General features: G+C 39.0%; 1 protein-coding gene across 1 annotated transcript in view; it reads left to right on the top strand.

Moving 5' to 3' along the window:
- LOC129769553 (adhesive plaque matrix protein) overlaps positions 1–21,121 on the top strand; it is a 74,572-nt gene that overhangs the window by 25,863 nt on the left and 27,588 nt on the right. Inside the window, exons 3-5 of the mRNA XM_055771897.1 lie at positions 6,518–6,644; positions 17,206–17,369; positions 17,622–17,796. Coding sequence (XP_055627872.1) covers positions 6,530–6,644; positions 17,206–17,369; positions 17,622–17,796 — 454 coding nt within the window. The 5' untranslated portion in view covers positions 6,518–6,529. The remainder of the gene's footprint in view (positions 1–6,517; positions 6,645–17,205; positions 17,370–17,621; positions 17,797–21,121) is intronic.

The following is a 21,121-nucleotide window of genomic DNA, read 5'->3' on the forward strand; positions in this document are numbered from 1 at the left end:
CCTTTTTGACGTAGCACTCGTACTTGCGATATATGTTATAATATATACCGTTAGACGGAAAATTTATCCAGCATTTTCGACTGATACACACACAGTGAAAATAAAAAAAAACAAGTGAACAATTTAACAAATAGAAGAGGTATGTTTTGCGAGCGGATGCGAAGGTAAATCATGTAGTATGCATTCTTTCTTCCAACTTCGTTTCCACAAATGTTGTATGTAACACAAAACTGCGTGCATTTCGTATGTAACACAAAATTGCGTAATTCGTTCCATCTAAGAAATTAGCAAGATGTTAAAGTAATCAGATGCAAGATTTCACGCATTACTCAAACTTCATGCAAGATTTCATCAAAGCAACGAGGAAAGTGTCACCCATACAGAGATCGTTCATCAATTAGAAGGAGGCAGCGATTATCGTGCGAAGATTAATTGAGATCGGCATTAAATCACATCACAAAAATGAAACGAAATGAAATATTAATATTCTTCGTGACTCATATTCATAATTCTCAATAACTCAATTCCTTCTATGATAGATTGAGCAGTAGAACCAATACAACTTGATTGTGATAGATTGTGATGCCTAATAATAAGAATAAGACAATGGAAAGAAATCACGATACCATAGCTATCCATTAAAAATAAAGCAACTTCATGATTTCATGTGTATTTTACCTCAAAATATCACAAAATCGTGAGTATTTTCAACTTGTTTTTTCGCTTCTTCCCCATAAATTTCATATTCAAGACGATGGCGATAATTTTTTTTGTTTATCGATTCTCATATACTTCATTCACAAAAAATTCTTCCATTCAACCCTGTTATATGTCAGACTGATATTCATCATTTTCAGTTAGACAGTTGAACTTCCTGCCCGAAGCTTATTGTCTTTCTTCGTTGTGTTCATTACAAACCGTTTGAAGGTTATGAGTACATACAACAAACGGCTACTATTTAGAGTTTCAAAAGAGTTAAACTAACAGATTTCAGGACAATGAAAAGAATTACATTTAAAATAACCAAGTGTTCTGAACCTTCACAGTCCTACGTCAAACTTCCGTCCGTGCCCTAGGCTCAGACCCTTCTACCTTTTCTAAGTTGCGTTAAGGTCACCATGAAAAAACCTGTTTTTTGCTTTTACTTTAATATTTAGAATTCTACATATAAACTATATTCGAAAGACTTTTAGAACTTACTAATACAAATATTTTACGATGCAGAACTTGTTAATAGCTCAACTTCACTCAAAGTTATTGATATTTCTTCCCAAAAAATACGCTTTTTTCATTTGCTTCTCATTCTTTCTGGGGAGAACATAAAAAATGTTTGTTGACGAAATTTGAAAGAACAAATTTTACTCTATATGATATATGATATATGATTGTTATTTCTTGTGTTTGAGTAAATTGAAATTGGAATCATGAGTTTTTGTGTAAAAACCCATCAATAACTTTGAGCAGGATTAAGATATTGTCAAGTTCTGCATCGCAGAATATTAGTATTGATAAGCTCTAAAAGTCTCTAAAAGATTTTTAAGTATAAAAGTTAGAGTAAAACACCCCGTTTTTTCATGGTGACCTTAACGCAACTTATAAAAAAGGCACTATATCGGTTATTCCAAGAAATAGAAAAAAAAACTTTGTTCTACAAAGTTGTCACAAATAACTGGGACTACAACAAAGCTCTATTATATCTAACAACTTTGTCGAAGACAGTTTTTGTCTAGAGAATAACTGTCGAGCTCTGAATGCTAATTTCCGCTTAAATGCACTGGACCATTGTGCATTGTATAGAAGGCATGATCTGCCTACTAAACTCTGGCCAGATTTGACAAATGCTCAAATGCGCGGAAAAATGGACAATCGTCAAGGCCATATTAAAGAAGTAGCTCTCGGAACATGTCAGATTTCAGAAAGAGTTGGTCAACAGGATGCGCACGAAGGCTAATGAGCAGAATTTGATGGGAATTGTCAAATCCAAAGTCCGAAAATTCTACGGAAATCTGTGTGAATTATTCACTCCACTATCTGTCAACACTATAAGCAATAACAAAACATGTTTAACCAAAAATTTCAACAACCTATTTGCCTTTTTTCTAAAGTTTGACTGGCTCTGGCGTATGCCGAATGAATTCCTGAAGATAATTCCAAACTTCCTCTTGATTCACAATCTTGGATCATGACATCATTTGTGTCTATTTTAACGTGTAAATAGTTTATAGTATCAGTGATTAGTTTAAAGTGAGTAGGATAGTTTTGAAAAAAAAAATTTAAACAGTGCAATGAATCGTTCAATCATCGAAGTTCTTTTCTTCAAACAGTTGAAACTAACTATTTATCATTGATTATTATTTTTGTATCCCATTTGTTTATTTATTTAGGCTCATCGGCATCTTACATGTAACAGAGCAGAATTTTAATCGTGTGCATGTCACATTTTTCTGTCGTATCTATGAATAGCACATTACACAGTTGCCATTTGAGCGTAAGAGTATGCCTTCGATTGTGCACCCGTGGTCGAGTGGTTAGCTTCTCACATTATCATGCCGGGTGTTCGAGTTCGATTCCCGTTCTAGTCGGGGGATTTTTCGTCCAAGAAATTTCCTTCGACTTGCACTGTGGTCACGCGTATTCTAGAGCTTGTCCCTCGGAATACATTCAATGCGTGTTATTTGGCTTAAGAAATCTCAACTAAGTATTGATAAATGCCGCTAGTTAATACATACGTTGAGACGGCAAAAGTTCCACAGGGAACGTTAACGCCATTCATGAAGAAGAAGAGTATTCCTTCTGTTCTTCCATTGTTCATTTAGATCACTGGAAAGCGGAGACAGTTAATATGATCTTTGTTATGTTATGAATAGAACAACAGCCCGATGTTTCTTGCAGAGCAAAGCAGTTCGATGAATCGATGATGATTGTTGCGTGGACTTAGTTGTTCTGTAACAACACAAAGATGGCCAATTGAGGGCCTTGAGTTTTGAACTCATGATTGATCGCTTACTAAGCGAACGCGACCCCTGTTTGTTAATTAAAAATAACAAAAATGAGAAGCAGAATATGTAAGTGTTGTGAGCAAAAATATTAGGTTTGGGAAAAAGTAATTCACTAAAAAAAATGTTTTCAGTGTGAATTGTCACCTTCACAACAAGTATAAACTTGAAATTGTTTGATCGATATTTCGCAATCGTCAATGAAATTTCTTCCGACTTGCACTGTGGTCAGCGTATTCTAGATTTCATTTCGACCACTCAGAATACATTCAAGGCATGCTATTTGATTTCAGAAATCTACATACAGTAGAATCCGTTTATTATGACTCCGTTTATATTGACCAACCGCTTATTATGACGTAATTACGCAACGAAGTTTGGTTTCATTTAAAACTCTTTGTAAAAAAATCAGATATAATGACTTCCTTTACAGTGAAATGTCGCTTATTATGGCTCATTTTTAATAAATTATGTCCGATTTTAATGACCGACATTTTTTCAGAAAACGCTTTGTACAACGTCCGCTTATTATGACGAGTTTGTCAATTCCCTTCGATGTCATTATAAAAGAATTCCACTGCTCAATAAATAAATAAAATATACAAAAACATAATTCTTCACCCCGTTAGAATTGAACTCAGCCCTACTAGGATGTGAGGCTGTAATTTAACCGCATTTTGGCCAGATTAAAATACTTCCACCTCTAAATATCATTAAGGCGTGTCGTTCAAATTAAAATCTATCTGTATATATAAAAATGGATTTCTGTCTGTCTGTCTTCTGATTCTTATGGACTCGGAAACTACAAATACAAATGAAACTTAAATTTCTGCATTACTGTACTTAATTTTGGTTTGTGCTAACGTAAGGACAATTATCACCACTCACGAGACGCGACACGGGACTAAGACACAACACTTATAGTCCTTACAAACGTTAAACGGGTTAAATTTACCTTTTTCCGTAATTTCCGTAAGGTAATTTTAACCCGTTTAACGTTTGTAAGGATTATAAGTGTTGTGTCTTAGTCCCGTGTCGCGTCTCGTGAGTGGTGCATTACTCTGATATTAATCAAGCAAATGAAACCAAATTTCGCATGTGGAGGTTTTAGGGTGCAATAAATGTTTTTACGGTGGTTAAACACTCCACTCCCCTCTCTAAGGGGGAGCTGCCATACAAATGCAACACAAATTTCTGCATTACTCGAAAATTAATCAAGCAAATGGAACCAAATTTTGCATGTGGAGGTTTTAGGGTGCAATAAATGATTCTATGGTGGTAAGACTCTCTACCCCTCTCTCTAAGGGAGGGGGGGGGGCGGCGTCTGCCATACAAATGAAACACAAATTTCTGCATAACTCGAGAATTTATCAAGCAAATGAAACCAAATTTGGCATGTGGAGGTTTTAGGATACAATAAATGTATTAACGGTGGCTCATAGTAGGAAAACTTCACCCCCTCTCTAAGGGGGAGCTGCCATACAAAATTCAACGGGGTCGATTAGTTGATCAATCAATGAACAGTTCTGCGATTGGACCTGTGAACTTGCTCATAGTAAGAAAACATGAATGTTTGAAGATGTTGATAACAAAAAACAAATTTTGGGCGGGACGAAGTTTGCCGGGTCAACTAGTCTCATCTAAATACTAAGTGAAAAAAACGCAAGTGATGCGCTGGGGAATATATCGGTTTTGTTCACAAGTCCTCATCTACAGCTACAACTATGACTTAGCGAAAAAGTGTTATTCTAATACTCAGAGTTGATCACGACCAGGTCAGGTCAGGTCAGGTTTTGCACTTTTTCTTGGATTGGGCCTGAAACTCCCACACAGTATTACAGTTTCATCAGGATTTCACTGCCCATTCTCGTGAATTATTCATGATATGAATTATAGCAAAAAGCGAAATATCTAAATGAACGAAAACGTGATGACATACTAGAAATGAGCGCACTTTATTTGCATCTGGTCAACTGGTAAATGCAAAGCTCGCGCCGGGCGACATCAACTTCCGTCTCCAAAGTTTATTCACCCGCAAAGACACAAGGTGAGGTAGGCGCTATTAAATAGCCGGAGCAAAGCAAATCAGAAGAGAAGAAAAAGGTAGTCAATGATAGCTGTAGTGAATAATCCCGAAGCTTACGCAGAATTCACAAGTATCGGTCTTTCCATGTGAGAAACTTCCCCAGATTCGATGCCTTAAACTGTTTTGCTCGCGTGTTGACCATGAGAGGCCTTCGTCAGTATCGTCTCCATATAAAGTGTTGCCCCAGACAGCAAGTCACAGTCAAGGCAAGCGGAACAAACATTCGCCGAGATCGCACCTTTTGAGCTCGATTGGGACCGCCGCGCAGCTAATCTGCACGAATTGGCATGGGGCACAAAAACGCAACAGTTTTGACAGCAAGCAAAATACCAACGAATTGAAGTCATCGTGAAGCGAAAGAGAAAGAAAAAAAAAGCAGGAAACGCACTCACAACTTCGCTTGAAGGAAAAGTAAACCTCAGATTCCATTATGTTGCCTTAAATGGGGGTGCCGCCGAAGAAAATATGAATCAATTCAAAATCATAAGCGTGTCTCTGGTTCTGATTAAAATCGTTTAATGATGCCGTCAAAATAAAAATAAAAAACATGATAAATGAATCAATACTACCCAAATGTCATCAACAGTTAACGCATTTTAGTCGTTGGCGTTCGAAATCTACAATCCTACCAACAAGCAATATCTGATTAACCTTCGGTCATTGGAACTGTGCAGTAGTAGTTCGAAGAACCGCCAACGCTTCTCCTCACCCGTTCCGATGAAGGTGCGACAAGATGGAGTTATACTGGGTTACGACGGAAAATAACGTTTATGGATATGCCATGATATCATCAAGCGGAAGTCGAGTCGACACAGCACTATCGATGTCGTCAGACCACAGAGACATATAAGAAATTAGGTCCAAGTTGTTCTTGAAATATATGGGATAACAACAGTAGCACGATCGAGTGCCTATTGCAGGCGCATGCTGATCACACTGAAGTTCAGTTGAAAACCAGTCATTAATGTTCATTTTCAGTCGCACACCACTTTTATTATAGTGTTCGTCAACAGCTGTTCGATTAGCATGAATAACGATCTTATTTTTGTCATCATCACAATATAATTTGTTTCTACACTTGTATGATGTATATTCGATTGTGAAAATTTATTCTGCTACACTTTTCCAGAAATCGCTCAGCTGAACAAAATATGACATCATTCGCAAATTGAAATTGGCGCTTCCAATTACAACTGTTTCCACTGAACACTTACACGCCGTTCAGTGTCATCGAGCACATTTCGAAGCAGCCAGCGAAAAAATAATCATTCTTTGTTAGACTCATCCATCCACTTTTGGGATCTTGCTTCCTGTCGCGATTAATTTATCATCTCGCCTCGATCTTTTGAACGAACAATTTCGTTTGGTTCTCTCAGCAATTATCGCAGTCAAAAAGTATGCAACTAATCCAATGTTTTCCTTCTGATATTTACAGGACAGCTGAATCATGACAACCACTCGGGAGCGGAGGGAAGAATATCACACCAACGTGGTGCGCACGTTGACTCCGTCCAGACCCCTCTCGCCGGGGACGCACACTATAGAATTTGATAGTAATTTAGGTGAGATTACAATGAAAAGATGATAATCGCATTACCCCCAAATACACTATTTTCTCTGCATCGGTTGAGAACGAGAGTTTCTGCATAAGAGGTGTTTGTTACACGTACATTTGGTTTGTTAGCTTTCTCCAAAACATCTGTTTCATAATATGTGGCATGACCCTTAACACCTTAATCGATAAATAAAAAGCGGTAATTCCTCCTCAAACAACACATCGTAAAATCAAACACTCAGTAGCTTAGATTTGAGGCTTAATGTACAAATTACATAACGCTAAAAATCCGGCGTTATGAGACTTCTGTAAGACAGATCTTAAGAAAATACAAACTCTTGTTGTGATAAATGAATATAGAGTAATTCCACACCAAATCAGCCGATTTCGACCCGATTCTATTTTGAAATCTCGCACATAAGCTCGCACAAAGTTATAAATTTCGGTGTCATTTGAACAACTTTAATTACGAATATTTTTTTTACAAGGGCGCATTCAAATTAGTTTTAAATTGAATTACATTATATAGGGTTGGGGAAAAAGAAATGTCTTATTTCTGATCGAAATTTGACGCTTTATTTAACATACTTAAAATTATCCAATTTAAGTCAAATATGCGCCGTTTTGTTCGCAAACTTGTTGCCATTCAGAAGGCAACTGCATTATCCTCCCTGACCATAGTTGAGCAGCTCATAGTGGATGATTCCCTTCCAATCCCACCAAACACACAGTAAAACCTTCCTGGCCGTCAATCCGGGCTTGGCGATGGTTTGGGCCGGCTCACCGTGCTTCGACCACGACTTTTTTCGCTATAGGTTGTCGTACGTGATCCATCTTCTTCAAAAATGGGTCGAGTTCGTTCCGTTTCAGCAGTGCATCGCAGGCGTTGATTCGGTCTAAAAGATTTTTTTGCGTCAACTCGTGTGGCACCCATACATCCAGCTTTTTTTTTGGAATCCAATCTTCTACAAATGGTTCTAAACGGTTCTATGGTCTATATCCAGTTCCTGGCCAATCGAGTGAGTGCGCACATGCCGGTCTACTTGGATGATTTCAACGACTTTATCGGTTTCCACGACGATTGGCCTACAAGTACGGGGCAGAGCTGCAATTCATCACCGTCAATGTCACAAAAAAGCTGACCATAGTCACTCAATTCCTCTCACGGCACGTGAGATCCAAATATTCAGTAGTGATACTCACTATTTTGATTCTGACACCTAACCAAATGACGGTTGGTTCCAATGCCTCTCACTGCCGATCGCTCTGTTTACAACTTTACGTTACGAGAGCGGTGGTTATGGCGTATGATGGTAGTAGAAACGTGAGTGATCAGACAGTTCCAATCATTTTTGACAATCGCGACGGTTGTTTAGATTCGTTTGTTGATGTAGAAGTTGTTGTTGTTGTTAGAGATGTCTAAATTTTTCGTTTATTCGATTATCGATTAATCGTGGGGCCAATATTCGATTCATTCGAACAATTGTCTTTCAGTATTCGATTAATCGAGCGAATATTTATTTCTTGTAGTTAAAATGAACAGACATATATAATAAAAAATATTATGGTGTCATGATTTTAAAAGTTACATTAAATATAATTTTCAAATGAACATGGTGCAGCATAATGGTTTTTGAATGAAATGGTATTTAAGTATATTGATAAATTTACCATTTCATAATTATTTTGCGGATCATGAAAACGATCCGATTGAAAACCGACAATGCGTGTTTTTTTTATTTTGAGTTAATCATTACCAGAACTATTGAAGTTTAGTTAATAAACGTGTGATGAACACACAAATTTTATTTTTTCATAAAACGAAAGAAAATTGCGATCTCAAAGAATCGCTTAAAAATCATCCACTTGCATTGAGGCTTTATTGAGAAACTTCTTATACCGTGCCATTAACTGCGCCACGAACAATTCCAGATGGAATATATGTTTGCTTCCTTGCTGCATCCGGTGTTCATAGTACCCGGCAAAATTCAACGTTTGCGTCTTCAGACTCGTCGCAATTTTTAACCAGATTCGGTACCAATCCACAGATTATAACATTCGATAGAACGCCTTGGGATAGCAGTTCGTATAGCTGTTTCGTCACCACTTCCAGCTTCTGTGGACTTTGTTCGAGGACAATCTGATTGGCGGTTTCTCGAAGGAATATTTGCCTGTCGATTTACGGCACCTTATAGTTGACCGTGAACGGTTACAGTTGTACCTTGCATGCTTCCAGCATTAGGATAGCGTAATTCTTTTCGTTAGCTCCGAAGGAATGTGCTGAAATGCAAATAGTGTTGTTACATTCAAGAAACAAACAAATGACAATCTTACATACAAAATTTTAAGAATATCCTCCTAAGATAGAGCCGGCACTCTTACTCAAGCAACGACTCCTAACCGCGGGAATAACCCGCGAAGTAGAATTGGCGCACAAAATCAATCTGCACGTAGACAAATACTTTTCAATGGTTCTTCTCAGCGCATCCTAGGTATCTTTGATCAGCTAATCCACTTCGGACAAGACGAGTCTCATTTATATTTATATTTATATTTATTCATTTGCCAACAGATACAATGGTTATCCCAATGACATGAAAATTACGACACTACACATATTAATTAAAAACTCTACGGAAACAACTCTTATTTCTACAACGTGAAACATTAAAGTCAAACACATCGTAGTATCTGTTGAAGACACGGCACATCCTTCGCATGGGCTCGTTAAATCCATAATTTGTTCGCGAGGGATGGACGCATAAGAAAACGTGAGAGCGTAAATTACGGCGGCGGATGTTTATGTTAAGACAGCTTAACAGCGAAGTACAGTCGATGTTACCTTGAAGCAGGTCACCAATGAAGCATGCCATCGTGATGTTACGTCTCGCCTCAAGTGATTCCAAGTGTGTTAACATGCAACGACTTTTGTAGCTGGGCAAGTTGTGGACGTCATTCCAAGGAAGATGCCTCAGAGCGAAACGGATAAACTTTCATTGGATTGCTTCGATGCGGTTCACCTCGTTTTGGTAGTATGGGCACCACACTACAGCCGAATATTCCAGTATTGGTCGAACCAAAGAACAGTACAAAGTCTTAAGGCAATATATATCCTTGAATTCTTTGGCAAAGCGGAACATGAACCCGAGTGGAGATGAAGCTTTCGACACCACGTAGGCGACGTGGTCCTTGAATGTAAGCTTGAAATCAAGTAGTAATCCAAGATCCTTGACCGTCGATTCCCGTTTCAAGCTTATCCCCGATAGAACATAGTTGTGTTGAATCAATGCACGTTGTCTACCGAATGAAATTATAGAGCATTTCGATGCATTGAGTGACATGCAGTTTAGTTGGCACCACTCGGCGAAAGCTTCTAATTGCAGCTGTAGAAAAACAGCATCGCTTGGTTTCCGTATCACGAGATACAACTTGAGGTCGTCGGCGTACGACGACTTGCGGCATTTCAGAATGTAGTTGACGTCATTCATATACAGCAGAAACAGGAATGGCCCTAGATGGCTGCCTTGAGGAACGCCAGATGTCACGGGGAAGGAAGGAGCAACATAGTCCGCAATTTTGACAGACATGCTTCGACCAGTCAAATAAGAAGAAATCCAAGCAAGCAGGTCGTTCTGAACACCTAACCTGTCATACTTAGCCAAAGCAATGTCGTGATTCATTTTATCGAATGCTGCAGAGAGGTCTGTATATATAGCATCTACTTGATGGCCTTGCTCAATTTCACGGATGATGTAGGAAGTGAACTGTACTAAATTGGTAGTCGTTGAGCGCTTGGACATGAAACCATGCTGGTCCATCGAAATGCAGTGAGCGAAGTTTTGAACCAATTCTTCGAGAATAATTAGCTCGAGAAGTTTCGACGTAGCACTTAAAGCGGCTATTCCACGATAGTTCGATACAGTCCTTTTGCAACCCTTTTTGTGAATCGGAAAAACGTAAGATTCCTTCCAGCAGGATGGGAAGTCACCCGACCTCAGGGAGAGATTGAAAGTATTGGCTAGAGGTGTTGCTAGAGCAATCAAGTAGCGTTTCAGGACCAAGGACGGAATACCATCAGGACCGGAACCCCTCGAACTTTTCAGTTGACTCCCGGCTGAGATAACCATTTCTCTCGTAATAGTAAACGGACCACTTGAGAAGGATGAGAAAGGAACGTTGCGAGATGCAGCTGCTACGTCCTGGCAGTTTGTTCGTTCGTTACTGAAAACGCTGCTAAACTGTTAACGAAATAATTCTGCAATATCTGGAATGGTTGCAGCGTTCACTACACCGTTAGTCATGGTTGAGGGGAGGCCTGTTTCTTTCCTTTGACTATTCACGTGTTGCCAGAACCTCTTAGGGTTGGATTTCAGACGACATTGGAGCTGTCTTAGGTGCGCTTGATGTAGTTGATCGTTCAACCGTCTGTAGTCCGGATTAGCCTTGGAATAACGCGTATACAGCTTTCGTGCCAGCATTATCTTGAGTTCTCGTTGATTTAGGTGTAGGGTGGTGGTCGCTCGATAAGATATGCTGACGTATTGACGTGGGTAGTTGTGTGTTAAATACTGGAACAGCCGAGCTCGTTGAAGCCACCGCACGTTGGTTATAAATGTTGCTAGGCAGTGGTGACGCTGATGAAATAACACCGTTAAATTGACGTCGAACGTCATTGGCAGATCTCTTGTCATACACGTTGGTTGTAACAATTGGCGGTGGCGCTGGTACAGGTGAGGTCTGCATAATTGAATCACATATCAGTGGTGTAGTATCTTGTCTGGCAACGGCCGGACATATACTAGCAGGAGTCTTACCATTGACAGTTGATAAAATCGGCAAAACTGATTTATTGTTCTGGGTACTATGTGTGATGTTTTTTGCACTCATATTCCCTCTACCCACTGGGATCAATTTGCTTGATCAAATTCGACACGACCACCCTGTTATATATCACGGCAACCGATGAATTCAACTCGATGTGGTAATTACTGCTGATGCTCCTTATTTTCACCTTCCGGTTCGAGGGCGTTGTGAAATTCATTATCTCATTGCGTAGTCGTTCCGCGCCCGGTTGGTAAAGTTTCCGCAGCAGACACATGATGCGAGTTTTGTTACTGGCCTGGAAGGGCCGTAGAACATGCGGGAAGTCTCCCTGGGAGCAAAGATTGATCAGATGCGTAACTTGCGTTTTGTGGTAGTCCAGTTTGGATAGCTGGCGCGGTCGGTAGCGGTCAACCCAGAGAGCCATTGTACACAAAAATATTTGATGTATAATGTATACAAAAATACTTGGTGACTTGTTGTTTTCGTGTTGGCCTTTGTCAAAGTAAATGTCATCACCTACAGAGTAAATAAAGAGTAGAAATGCCATATCCCTGCAGTTTGCAACTGAAAATATAAGTCTGCAAAAGGATAGGCAGGACATCAAACATCAGTAAAATTGCGAACATGTCTACAAATTTAGCATCGTTGCAACGTAGAGAAACAAATTTGGTAAAAAAAAATCGAAGTCGAACCGGTTTCAAAATGCATCATTTTGCTAATTTCAAACCCGATCGGGATCCGCAATAGAGAGGATAATCAAGGCGTGTCATTCCACAAACTAAGTACTAATACAAATGACACGTGTAATAATACGTAGAGTCGGCGAAGTGCCACTAAAACATTAAGGCCATCTGATGATGAAAAGAAAATACATGCCTGAAAATACAATATTCTTCAAATTGTATTTAAAATGAAACTGTATATTCACATCTGGCACCCCTGGCCGTAAAGAACGAACACAAAGAGGCGAATGTTGTGAATATCGCCAAACACCAAACCATCAGCTAGACTTTTGAGTGTCGCACTATTCTGACATTTCAGCAACAGGACACTCACCAAAGAGCTCGGATTTCTACTGTCAAGTAGAAGCTCACCATGTGTTAGTGTTGTGATAATACTCTTCTCACACTATTGAACTGGCTTTGAGATGGTCACCAAAGATAATCGTCGTACAAAATTTGTTGATTAACTTTGTGTGAGTACCATCACTTGATTCTCACGACAAATCGCAGCTCTGGTACGGGGTGTATCTTCGACAGCTACTACACCAGAACGAAATCGATCAAACCAATGCTGTGCTGTGCGAATCGTTACAGTATCGGGTCCATAAACTACACGAATTTTTTCGGCCGCCTTCGTTGCAGTATTACCTCGCAGGTAGTAAAAACGTAAAAATATAGTAAAAATATGGCGAATGTCTTGCTTGGTGGACTCCATCTTTGACGCGCTATAACTTGAGACTGAAAAGGACAATCACAACACTGTCAAAAACGACACTTGAGCACAGATTGTCGCTATTAAATAGCCGTATAGTATGAACCGATGCGATAAGTACAACACAAGATATGTTTAAGTGTTGCCATATATTGACAATATACGACATTTCTTTTTCCCCAACCCAATATTACATCGTCGTGTGACGAAATGAGAGCGTACAACTCGTGATGGATCATGAAATTTATCGTTGGTCCGATCCAATGCAGCGGAGTTTTCTCGATTTTCGTAAAAAAATCGGGTAATTTCGAGAGAATCGCGTGAAATAAAATTGCCGCATCACCGGTGCGCGCCCGTAACAACCACACTCACTCTCGCAGAATTTCGCTCTTTCCCTCCCCAACGAAGTGACGATATGTAGTGCCAAATCGAAAAATATTTCAAGAAAATCACGTAAAAAACGCGTAATTAGAGTAAGTCGCGTTACTTCAAGAGAATCGCGTAAAATGACATCACGTAAAAATTCGCGTTAAAAAAGAATCCAGTGTACTTCTCAGATTCCGTAGTAGCGAATTAAAGCAAGAGAGTTCTACGCATGATTAAGCATAGCACATATCGTCAAGCCGATAAATACCACTGCGCTCAAGAAGTTAATTAACCCTTTACGGTAGTGTTAAATGTTGATATGGGTGTCATTCTGATCGGAATTAATTCCACTTGAAAGCGACCCTCTTTTGCTTATACCGAATATTCATAAAAGGGGCTGTCCACATACCACGTGGACAGAAAACTCATGTTTTTGAACACCCCCCTCCCCCTCCGTGGACAAACGTGGACATTTACTATACCCCTCCCCCTGTTGTCCACGTGGACATTACACCAATTATTTCTAAAAAAAAATCCAAATAAAATTGAATCTCTCTTAAATTTCATTTTGGGATTGATTCTATTTTGTGTTCTATAGTTTTATGGATAAAAATGTTAGCTTAAATAATAATAGCGGTTTATTTTAAATTCGTTTATTCTCTCTCCAGCATTCTCCGGGAAGTTATTTGTATCGCTCTTTAGTTTCTTCTAAATTCCATTTATGCTGTCAGGTTGTTTTTACCGCTGAAATCCATATAAAAAAATCACTTGAGAATCTATTCTCGGGAGTTCTTTTTTTCTTATTCTTATTATCATTCTTTATAATCATATACAATTAGTTGCCGACGAAAGTTGGTTGAGTTGTAACAGTTCGGCTGAAAAATTCATAAGGTTGACGTCTAGATGGAACCTCTTGCAAAAATATACTTGACTATCACAAAGCACCATCATGGATACGTGTCAAAATTTGACAGCAATCGGTCGATTGGTTTGTGAGTTACAGCATTGAGAGTGAAGCAACTTTTATTATTGTGAAAAAATTGAAAAATCACAAACGAATGAAAACAATGGCAACATTGCACGAATTGGGCTTCGAATTGCTTCCGCATCCACCGTATCCTCCAGATCTGGCCCCCAGCGACTATTTTCTGTCGCCAGACCTGAAGAGAATGTACGCTGGCAAGAAATTTAGGACCGATGATGAAGTGATTACCGAAACCGAGGCCTATTTTGAGGAAAAACCGAAAGATTACTATAAAAATGGTATCGAAAAGTTGCAAATCGTTTTACTGTGTTACCTTATATACTTTTCAGCCGAACTGTTATATGTTTTCAAAAAAAAATCAGACAATGAAATCTAGGGCTTCATGACAAAATCGTTATTGAAATCGCGAGACAAAGCAGCAGTGATAAAAAATCGATATCGGTATCATCATGCTGTTCAAGTTATAAGAATATCGTGTTAAATTATGTAGTGTTAGTTCGTTTAACACACAAATGGCGGCTCAAATGAACAATAAACCTGTATCGTGATCGCTGGCTCCATCTACCAATGATTTTTCTGTTCAACCTCGTAAGACTTGGAAAATATTAGGTTGTTCCCGAATTCGTGCCGACTTTAAGGGAAAAAAATCCAAAGTATCATTCTTACAGACACACAATTATTCGAATGTATTAGGTCATTTAAAAAGTATTCGCGTTTTTCTGTTTAATTACTGAATGTTTTTTTGATGTAGGACTACGTCTAAAAATTTGGGATGCTTATAACTCGATCATTTCTTAATAGATCGCAAATATGTTTGCAAGGTCTGGGATAAACCATGGATGCATCAAAAATTCCCAACTAATCGCCCTAATTTTTTGCTGCGTCATCAAAGATTTATGTGACACTTTTCTGTTGATCGATTCTGGTGGTTTCTTCCATAATCGCCTCGTGAAATCTATCCAGTTGTGAACCGTACAACACTGAATTAACCTTTTGGCCATGTAACTCCTCATAATCGGAGATTCGCTTCCAGTTCCACCATACACACCGCGTCCCTTTTTGTGTAATCCTGGCTTTGATGTTATTTGCAGTGGTTTGTCTTGCTTATCCCATGATCTTTGCGAACAATATCGTATTTTACCCATTTCTATACACCGTGATCGATTTTCTGATGAAAATTCAGTCAAAAATTTACAAAATGTAGCAAAAATTTACTATAATTCATGTGGCTTCCAAACATTGAGTTTCTTTGCGATGTTTTTTTTTAATATTGATTGGTTAATTCTTATGCCTAGTTTACACAGTGTAAGGTATTGCTGAATCGATCCTTCCGCAATTTCAAAGCCCAACCTCCCAACACTTGTTTGGTTTCGCGTAAAAAACTGGACAAGGTTCTTTTCCATGCAAAAGTGGCCTGAAAAATTGATAACCGGAAAGTGCAATATCTGGTGATGATGGCGGGTGAAATAGCACTTCTCAGGCAAACCTAACATTTTCGGCCAGGTTGTCAAAGAGAAGGAAGATTGACATTGTCCTGATGGAATATGACGTCTATTTTATTGGCTATTTCTGTTAGTTTATTCTGGACTTTAGTTTCGTTTAGTTATAAGCAGTTCTTGTTAGAATCTATCGAAGCTCTGTAGAAGCACATAAAACGGAATTCCTTTCCAATCTCACCAGACACAAGACGCAAAAGTATGGAACCGATATATTGTAGCGTTCTACGTGACCAAGCTTCACCAGGTGATTTGTTGTTCATTTTCCTTCGGTTCATCACCTTTGGAGTTCTCAGAAGACAGATACAACAACAAAACCCGTACCTAAGAAAACTATGTCGCGCACTATTCAAATTACAAGATTCTAACATACTTTGGTGGTATCTTCGTCCTGGTGGAATGTATGATCCTCTTCTGCCAATGTAAATAAATCCATCACTCTCAGTTCATGTGCGTTACTCTCAAAATACACATTTCAGCGAACAGTTCAACAATATGAAAAAATATGGTCTCTTAAATTTGAAAATTTGATAAAAATGCAGAGCAGATTTTATTCATTATTGATTATGGATATTAATGTATTTTCAAAATTATTCATTTTATGTATCAACGTGGAAATTATCTGAACCCCCTCCTCCCTCTCCGTGGACAATCGTGCCCCCCTAAAGTTGTCCACGTGGTATGTGGACAGCCCCAAAGATCAGTAATAATTCATGAACAGCTTCACTAGGTATGACAATTCAATTAAAAAAGAATAAACTATTACATTGTTGAATAAAGTATTTAGTATGATTGCTTGCTTTAATGGTTGAGAGCAGACAAACGGCCGCAAAGAGTTTAGCCTATTGCCAATTTTGAACATTATAGAAAATTTTCTTTAGTTACCTGCTTCATAGAACTCTCAAAACGATGTATTCCCCTAGATTGTGAAAAATTCAAATTCTCATTGCACAATTAAAAATTATATCACTCAGTGAACATTAACAGCTGAGAAATCTCCTCAATTTCACCCCAGCATGACCCACATTAAATGCTGGAAATCTCATTTGCATGCGAGTAGATGAGCTTAGCCCCTCATTAGCAAGCCACAGTTGCATTCGTAGAAACATGAATCAGTCGAATTGTTTGAGCTTACTGAAGCCAGCATTTTCCCTAGCTGAGAACAAAAAAAAAAGATTCTCATTTATATTTTCTCGTTGTTAATATAAAGAAGAATGGATGAATGCACCATGCAAATGGAAATATTCAGTTCAAGTCAAGCGAATGCAACGGTCATTATCCACTTCGGTAACTGCTTTCATTCACTCCTTGGAATTGCTTCACCACAAATACAGAGAGAAAATAAGAGATTCAAAATGGCACACTCGTCCACGTCCTTGGTCGGGGATTTCAGTCAGGATGCTTTTCATTTCCCCTCATGTGTTCATGTTTTTTCTCTTTTTTTTTTTCTAATTTCGCCACAGATAACCTGCTGGAGGATCTGCAGGCGAGTGTTTCTCGTCCGGGCAGCTCATTAGGTCAACCGATTGCCGGCAGCTACTCGTCGAGCCGTGAGGTGCAGTACCTGCAGCCAGCCAATGTCACCACAGTTGCCCGGGAGCGCTCGCTAAGTCCCAACCTGCAGACGGTAAGCAATAATGCACGGAGAAGAAGTCATGCATTCAGGTGATTCTGTATATGCTCAACTCAAAACTGACGAAAGAAACATTCAAATTTACATTGGCCTGAGAGTTGAATGTTCCATTAATAACCTTTGACGCAGATTCGTTTCGAAATTATTTTGTTTGGAGACATTTCCCACATATATTCTTCCACAAAGCCAATGTATTTCGCTTCTTAAATTAACAATATTTTCATTTTGGTCTTTCTGCCAAACCAGGGCGAACGCAAGGTATACAAAACGGCCAAGTACGAGTATAAGAGCAGCGGCAGCAGTGGCAGTGGACCGGTTGCGGGCACACAAGGGGTCAGCGAGGTTTACCAGCGCAACATTAATCAACTCGACACGCTACTGAACGATCTTGAGAGAGAACGAGACTCATCGTTGGATCGCAGTAAGTTGATAGAATTGACCCTCTGTCGAAGGTTGCGGTTGGATAATTAGAAACAAACCACGTTTATATGTATACTTTTCTAATAAACTCGAGCTCATAGTTCTAGATAATAGACGCGAAACTAAAAGCTTCCAAATTTACTTCGTTTCAATTCTGACAACAGCCGCAAGTGTTGCGCTTCCATCGAGCGGCTGATTAAAACTCATCTGTTCAAACGACACGAATACGCAGAACAGTTGGCGAAAGTAGTGCAATGTCATTCGAAATCTAAATTTAGCAAGTAAAACACGCGCGCAGAGGCTGTTTCATTCACGACACGAAAATCCGCGAAAAGAAATCCAATTTTTCTTCTACAAAACGAAAAAAAAACAAATATCGTCTGCCGAGCGTGATTCATTGCGCGCGGTTGTTTTGCATTAATATAGAATGACAGAATGGCTTTGTTTGCATGTAGAGCAATTCATCGCCGAATTAGCCGAAAACAGCTCTCTTCGATTTTTTAAAACATTGTACATATGATGGCGACTACCATTGACATTTTTGACGTAAGATAGCGTCTTTCGGAAACATATTGAGGGTACAAACAGAAAACCTTAATATCGTTCGCTCTACGAAAGTTCTCCAATTTTAAGCGCTTATCGTTCAGTCATTTCTTGATGAATTGACGAGATTTTTGCATCGATCGGTTTAAACACTCTCTAACAATCTAGAATAATATGATTAATAATAGAATTTTCGATCGTTTATATGTTAAAATAGAGCTGAAATGAGAAATTTGAATTTCCCATAAAAATAATGGGTTGGGGAAAAAGAAATTTAGTATATTATCAATATATGGCAACATTTAAACATATCTTGTGTTGTACTTATCGCATCGGTTCATACTATACGGCTATTTAAAGACGACAATCTGTGCTACAAGTGTCGTTTTGACAGTGTTGTGATTGTCCTTTTCAGTTTCAAGTTATAGCGCGTCAAAGATGGAGTCCACCAAGCAAGAAATTCGCCATATTTCACGTTTTTACTACCTGCGAGGTAAAACTGCAACGAAGGCGGCCGAAAAAAATCGGGTAGTTTATGGACCCGATACTGTAACGATTCGCACAGCACAGCGTTGGTTTGATCGTTTTCGTTCTGGTGGCTGTCGAAGATACACCCCGTACTGGTAGACCAATCGTCGTGGAATGTGAGCACTCGCTCGATTGGCCAGGAACTGGGTATAGACCAAAAAACCGTTTGGAACCATTTGCAGATGATTGAATTCCAAAAAAAAGCTGGATGTATGGGTGCCACACGAGTTGACGCAAAAAAATCTTTTAGACCGAATCAACGCCTGCGATGCACTGCTGAAACGGAACGAACTCGACCCATTTTTGAAGAAGATGGATCACGTACGACAACCTAAAGCGAAAAAAGTCGTGGTCGAAGCGCGGTGAGCCGGCCCAAACCATCGCCAAGCCCGGATTGACGGCCAGGAAGGTTTTCCTGTGTGTTTGGTGGGATTGGAAGGGAATCATCCACTATGAGCTGCTCAACTTTGGCCAGACCCTCAACTCGGTTCTCTACTGTGAGCAGCTTGATCGTTTGAAGCAGGCGATTGACCAGATGCGGCCAGAAATTATCAATAGGAATTGTGTTGTTTTCCACCAGGACAACGCTCGGCCTCACACATCTTTATTGACCCGCCAGAAGCTACGGGAGCTCGGATGGGATGTCCTATTGCACCCACCGTATAGTCCGGACCTGGCTCCAAGTGATTATCATCTCTTCCGGTCCATGCAAAACGCTCTTGGTGATACTAAGTTGGCCTCAAAAGAGGCTTGCGATAAATGGCGCTCTGAGTTTTTTGAAAATAAGAAAGGGGGGTTTTATAAGGGGGGGATAAGTAAGTTGCCTTCTGAATGGCAACAAGTTTGCGAACAAAACGGCGCATATTTGACTTAAATTGGATAATTTTAAGTATGTTAAGTAAAGCGTCATATTTCAATCAGAAATACGACATTTCTTTTTCTCCGAACCTATATGTAGACCGCAAGGCGTTTCTTCAACACGCGGTCGACAACGACAGCGGCGTATCATATTCAAATATATTGAAAAATTAATATGCGACAAATATCGTAACGTCATTCTACATCAACTATGCAGTCATGTTTCAAACATAGCCCTTCAATTTTAAAAAAAATAGTAATTAGAAAATTAGCTATTTATTTAGAGTTTGATGTTCAGCAAATTATTGGAGATTCATTAAACATTGTATGAAAAATAATATATGACGAATTTCATGCCAACTCTACTGGCCATTGGCAGCACCATCTACAGTGAAACATTTTGGGTGTAAAGACATTGGTCATTCAAGCAGCTTTGAATACTTGAAATCTCCAAAAAAAATAGAATAATTTTGAATATGTTCGATGTTGTATTGTTTGAAATGTTACAAGAATCAAAATCAAAAACTTTAAGGCATGCAAAATTTTGATCAACGATGGAAAGGTAGGAAATCGTTTGAATTTCATTTAAAAAAAATTATAAGGGGTTGTATCTAGGACACGACCGCATATTTTCGAAGTGAAACTACGTAATTATATTATGCAATCCCCTTGTTTACCACTTCGAATATTATTTTAAAATGCATCGAAATTTTTGCAATAGATTATGTTCGTTTGATATGATGCCTAGGACTACCAAAATATGTGAACGGAAGAATTGTCAAACAATCATTGTATTTTACATTTCCCTCTGAAATTATTGCACATCTCATGTTCGCCTAGTTCTCGAACCGCGAAAATTAATTCACCTCTAGTATCTCAAATGACGATTTTCCCAGGCCTTTCAGTTTAAAAGTACGTTTTAGGGAAACATATTCCGGGCTGCACAACGACAAGCGAGTACAAAAGTACTCAACACCAAAAAATACCCCCGACTTGCATGTATTTGCAAAGCGGATTCCCCCAGGCACATTTATTTTGAAGTCCGTGTTAGGGAAACACAGCTCAGTGGGAAATAATACCCCCGACTTACATGTTTTGACAAAGCGGATTCCCCAGGCACATTGATTTAGAAGGCCGTGTTAGGGAAACACAGCTCTGTGGGAAGAAAATTACCCCCGACTTGTATGTATATTTGCAAAGCGGATTTCCACAGGTACAACGATTTTGAAGTCTGTGTTGGGGAAACTGTAAATCGGACCAATCAAAACTTGGCAGTTAGGGCGTTTAGATAACGCTTGACATTTTACAGTTATTCAATCGTTCATCTCATGAAAATAGCATTTTATTATGTGATAGACGCGTAGAAATATTTCCTATCAATTGATGCAAACATCTTT

The sequence above is a fragment of the Toxorhynchites rutilus genome, chromosome 2 (assembly GCF_029784135.1).
Source record: "Toxorhynchites rutilus septentrionalis strain SRP chromosome 2, ASM2978413v1, whole genome shotgun sequence".
NCBI classification, from domain to species: domain Eukaryota; kingdom Metazoa; phylum Arthropoda; class Insecta; order Diptera; family Culicidae; genus Toxorhynchites; species Toxorhynchites rutilus.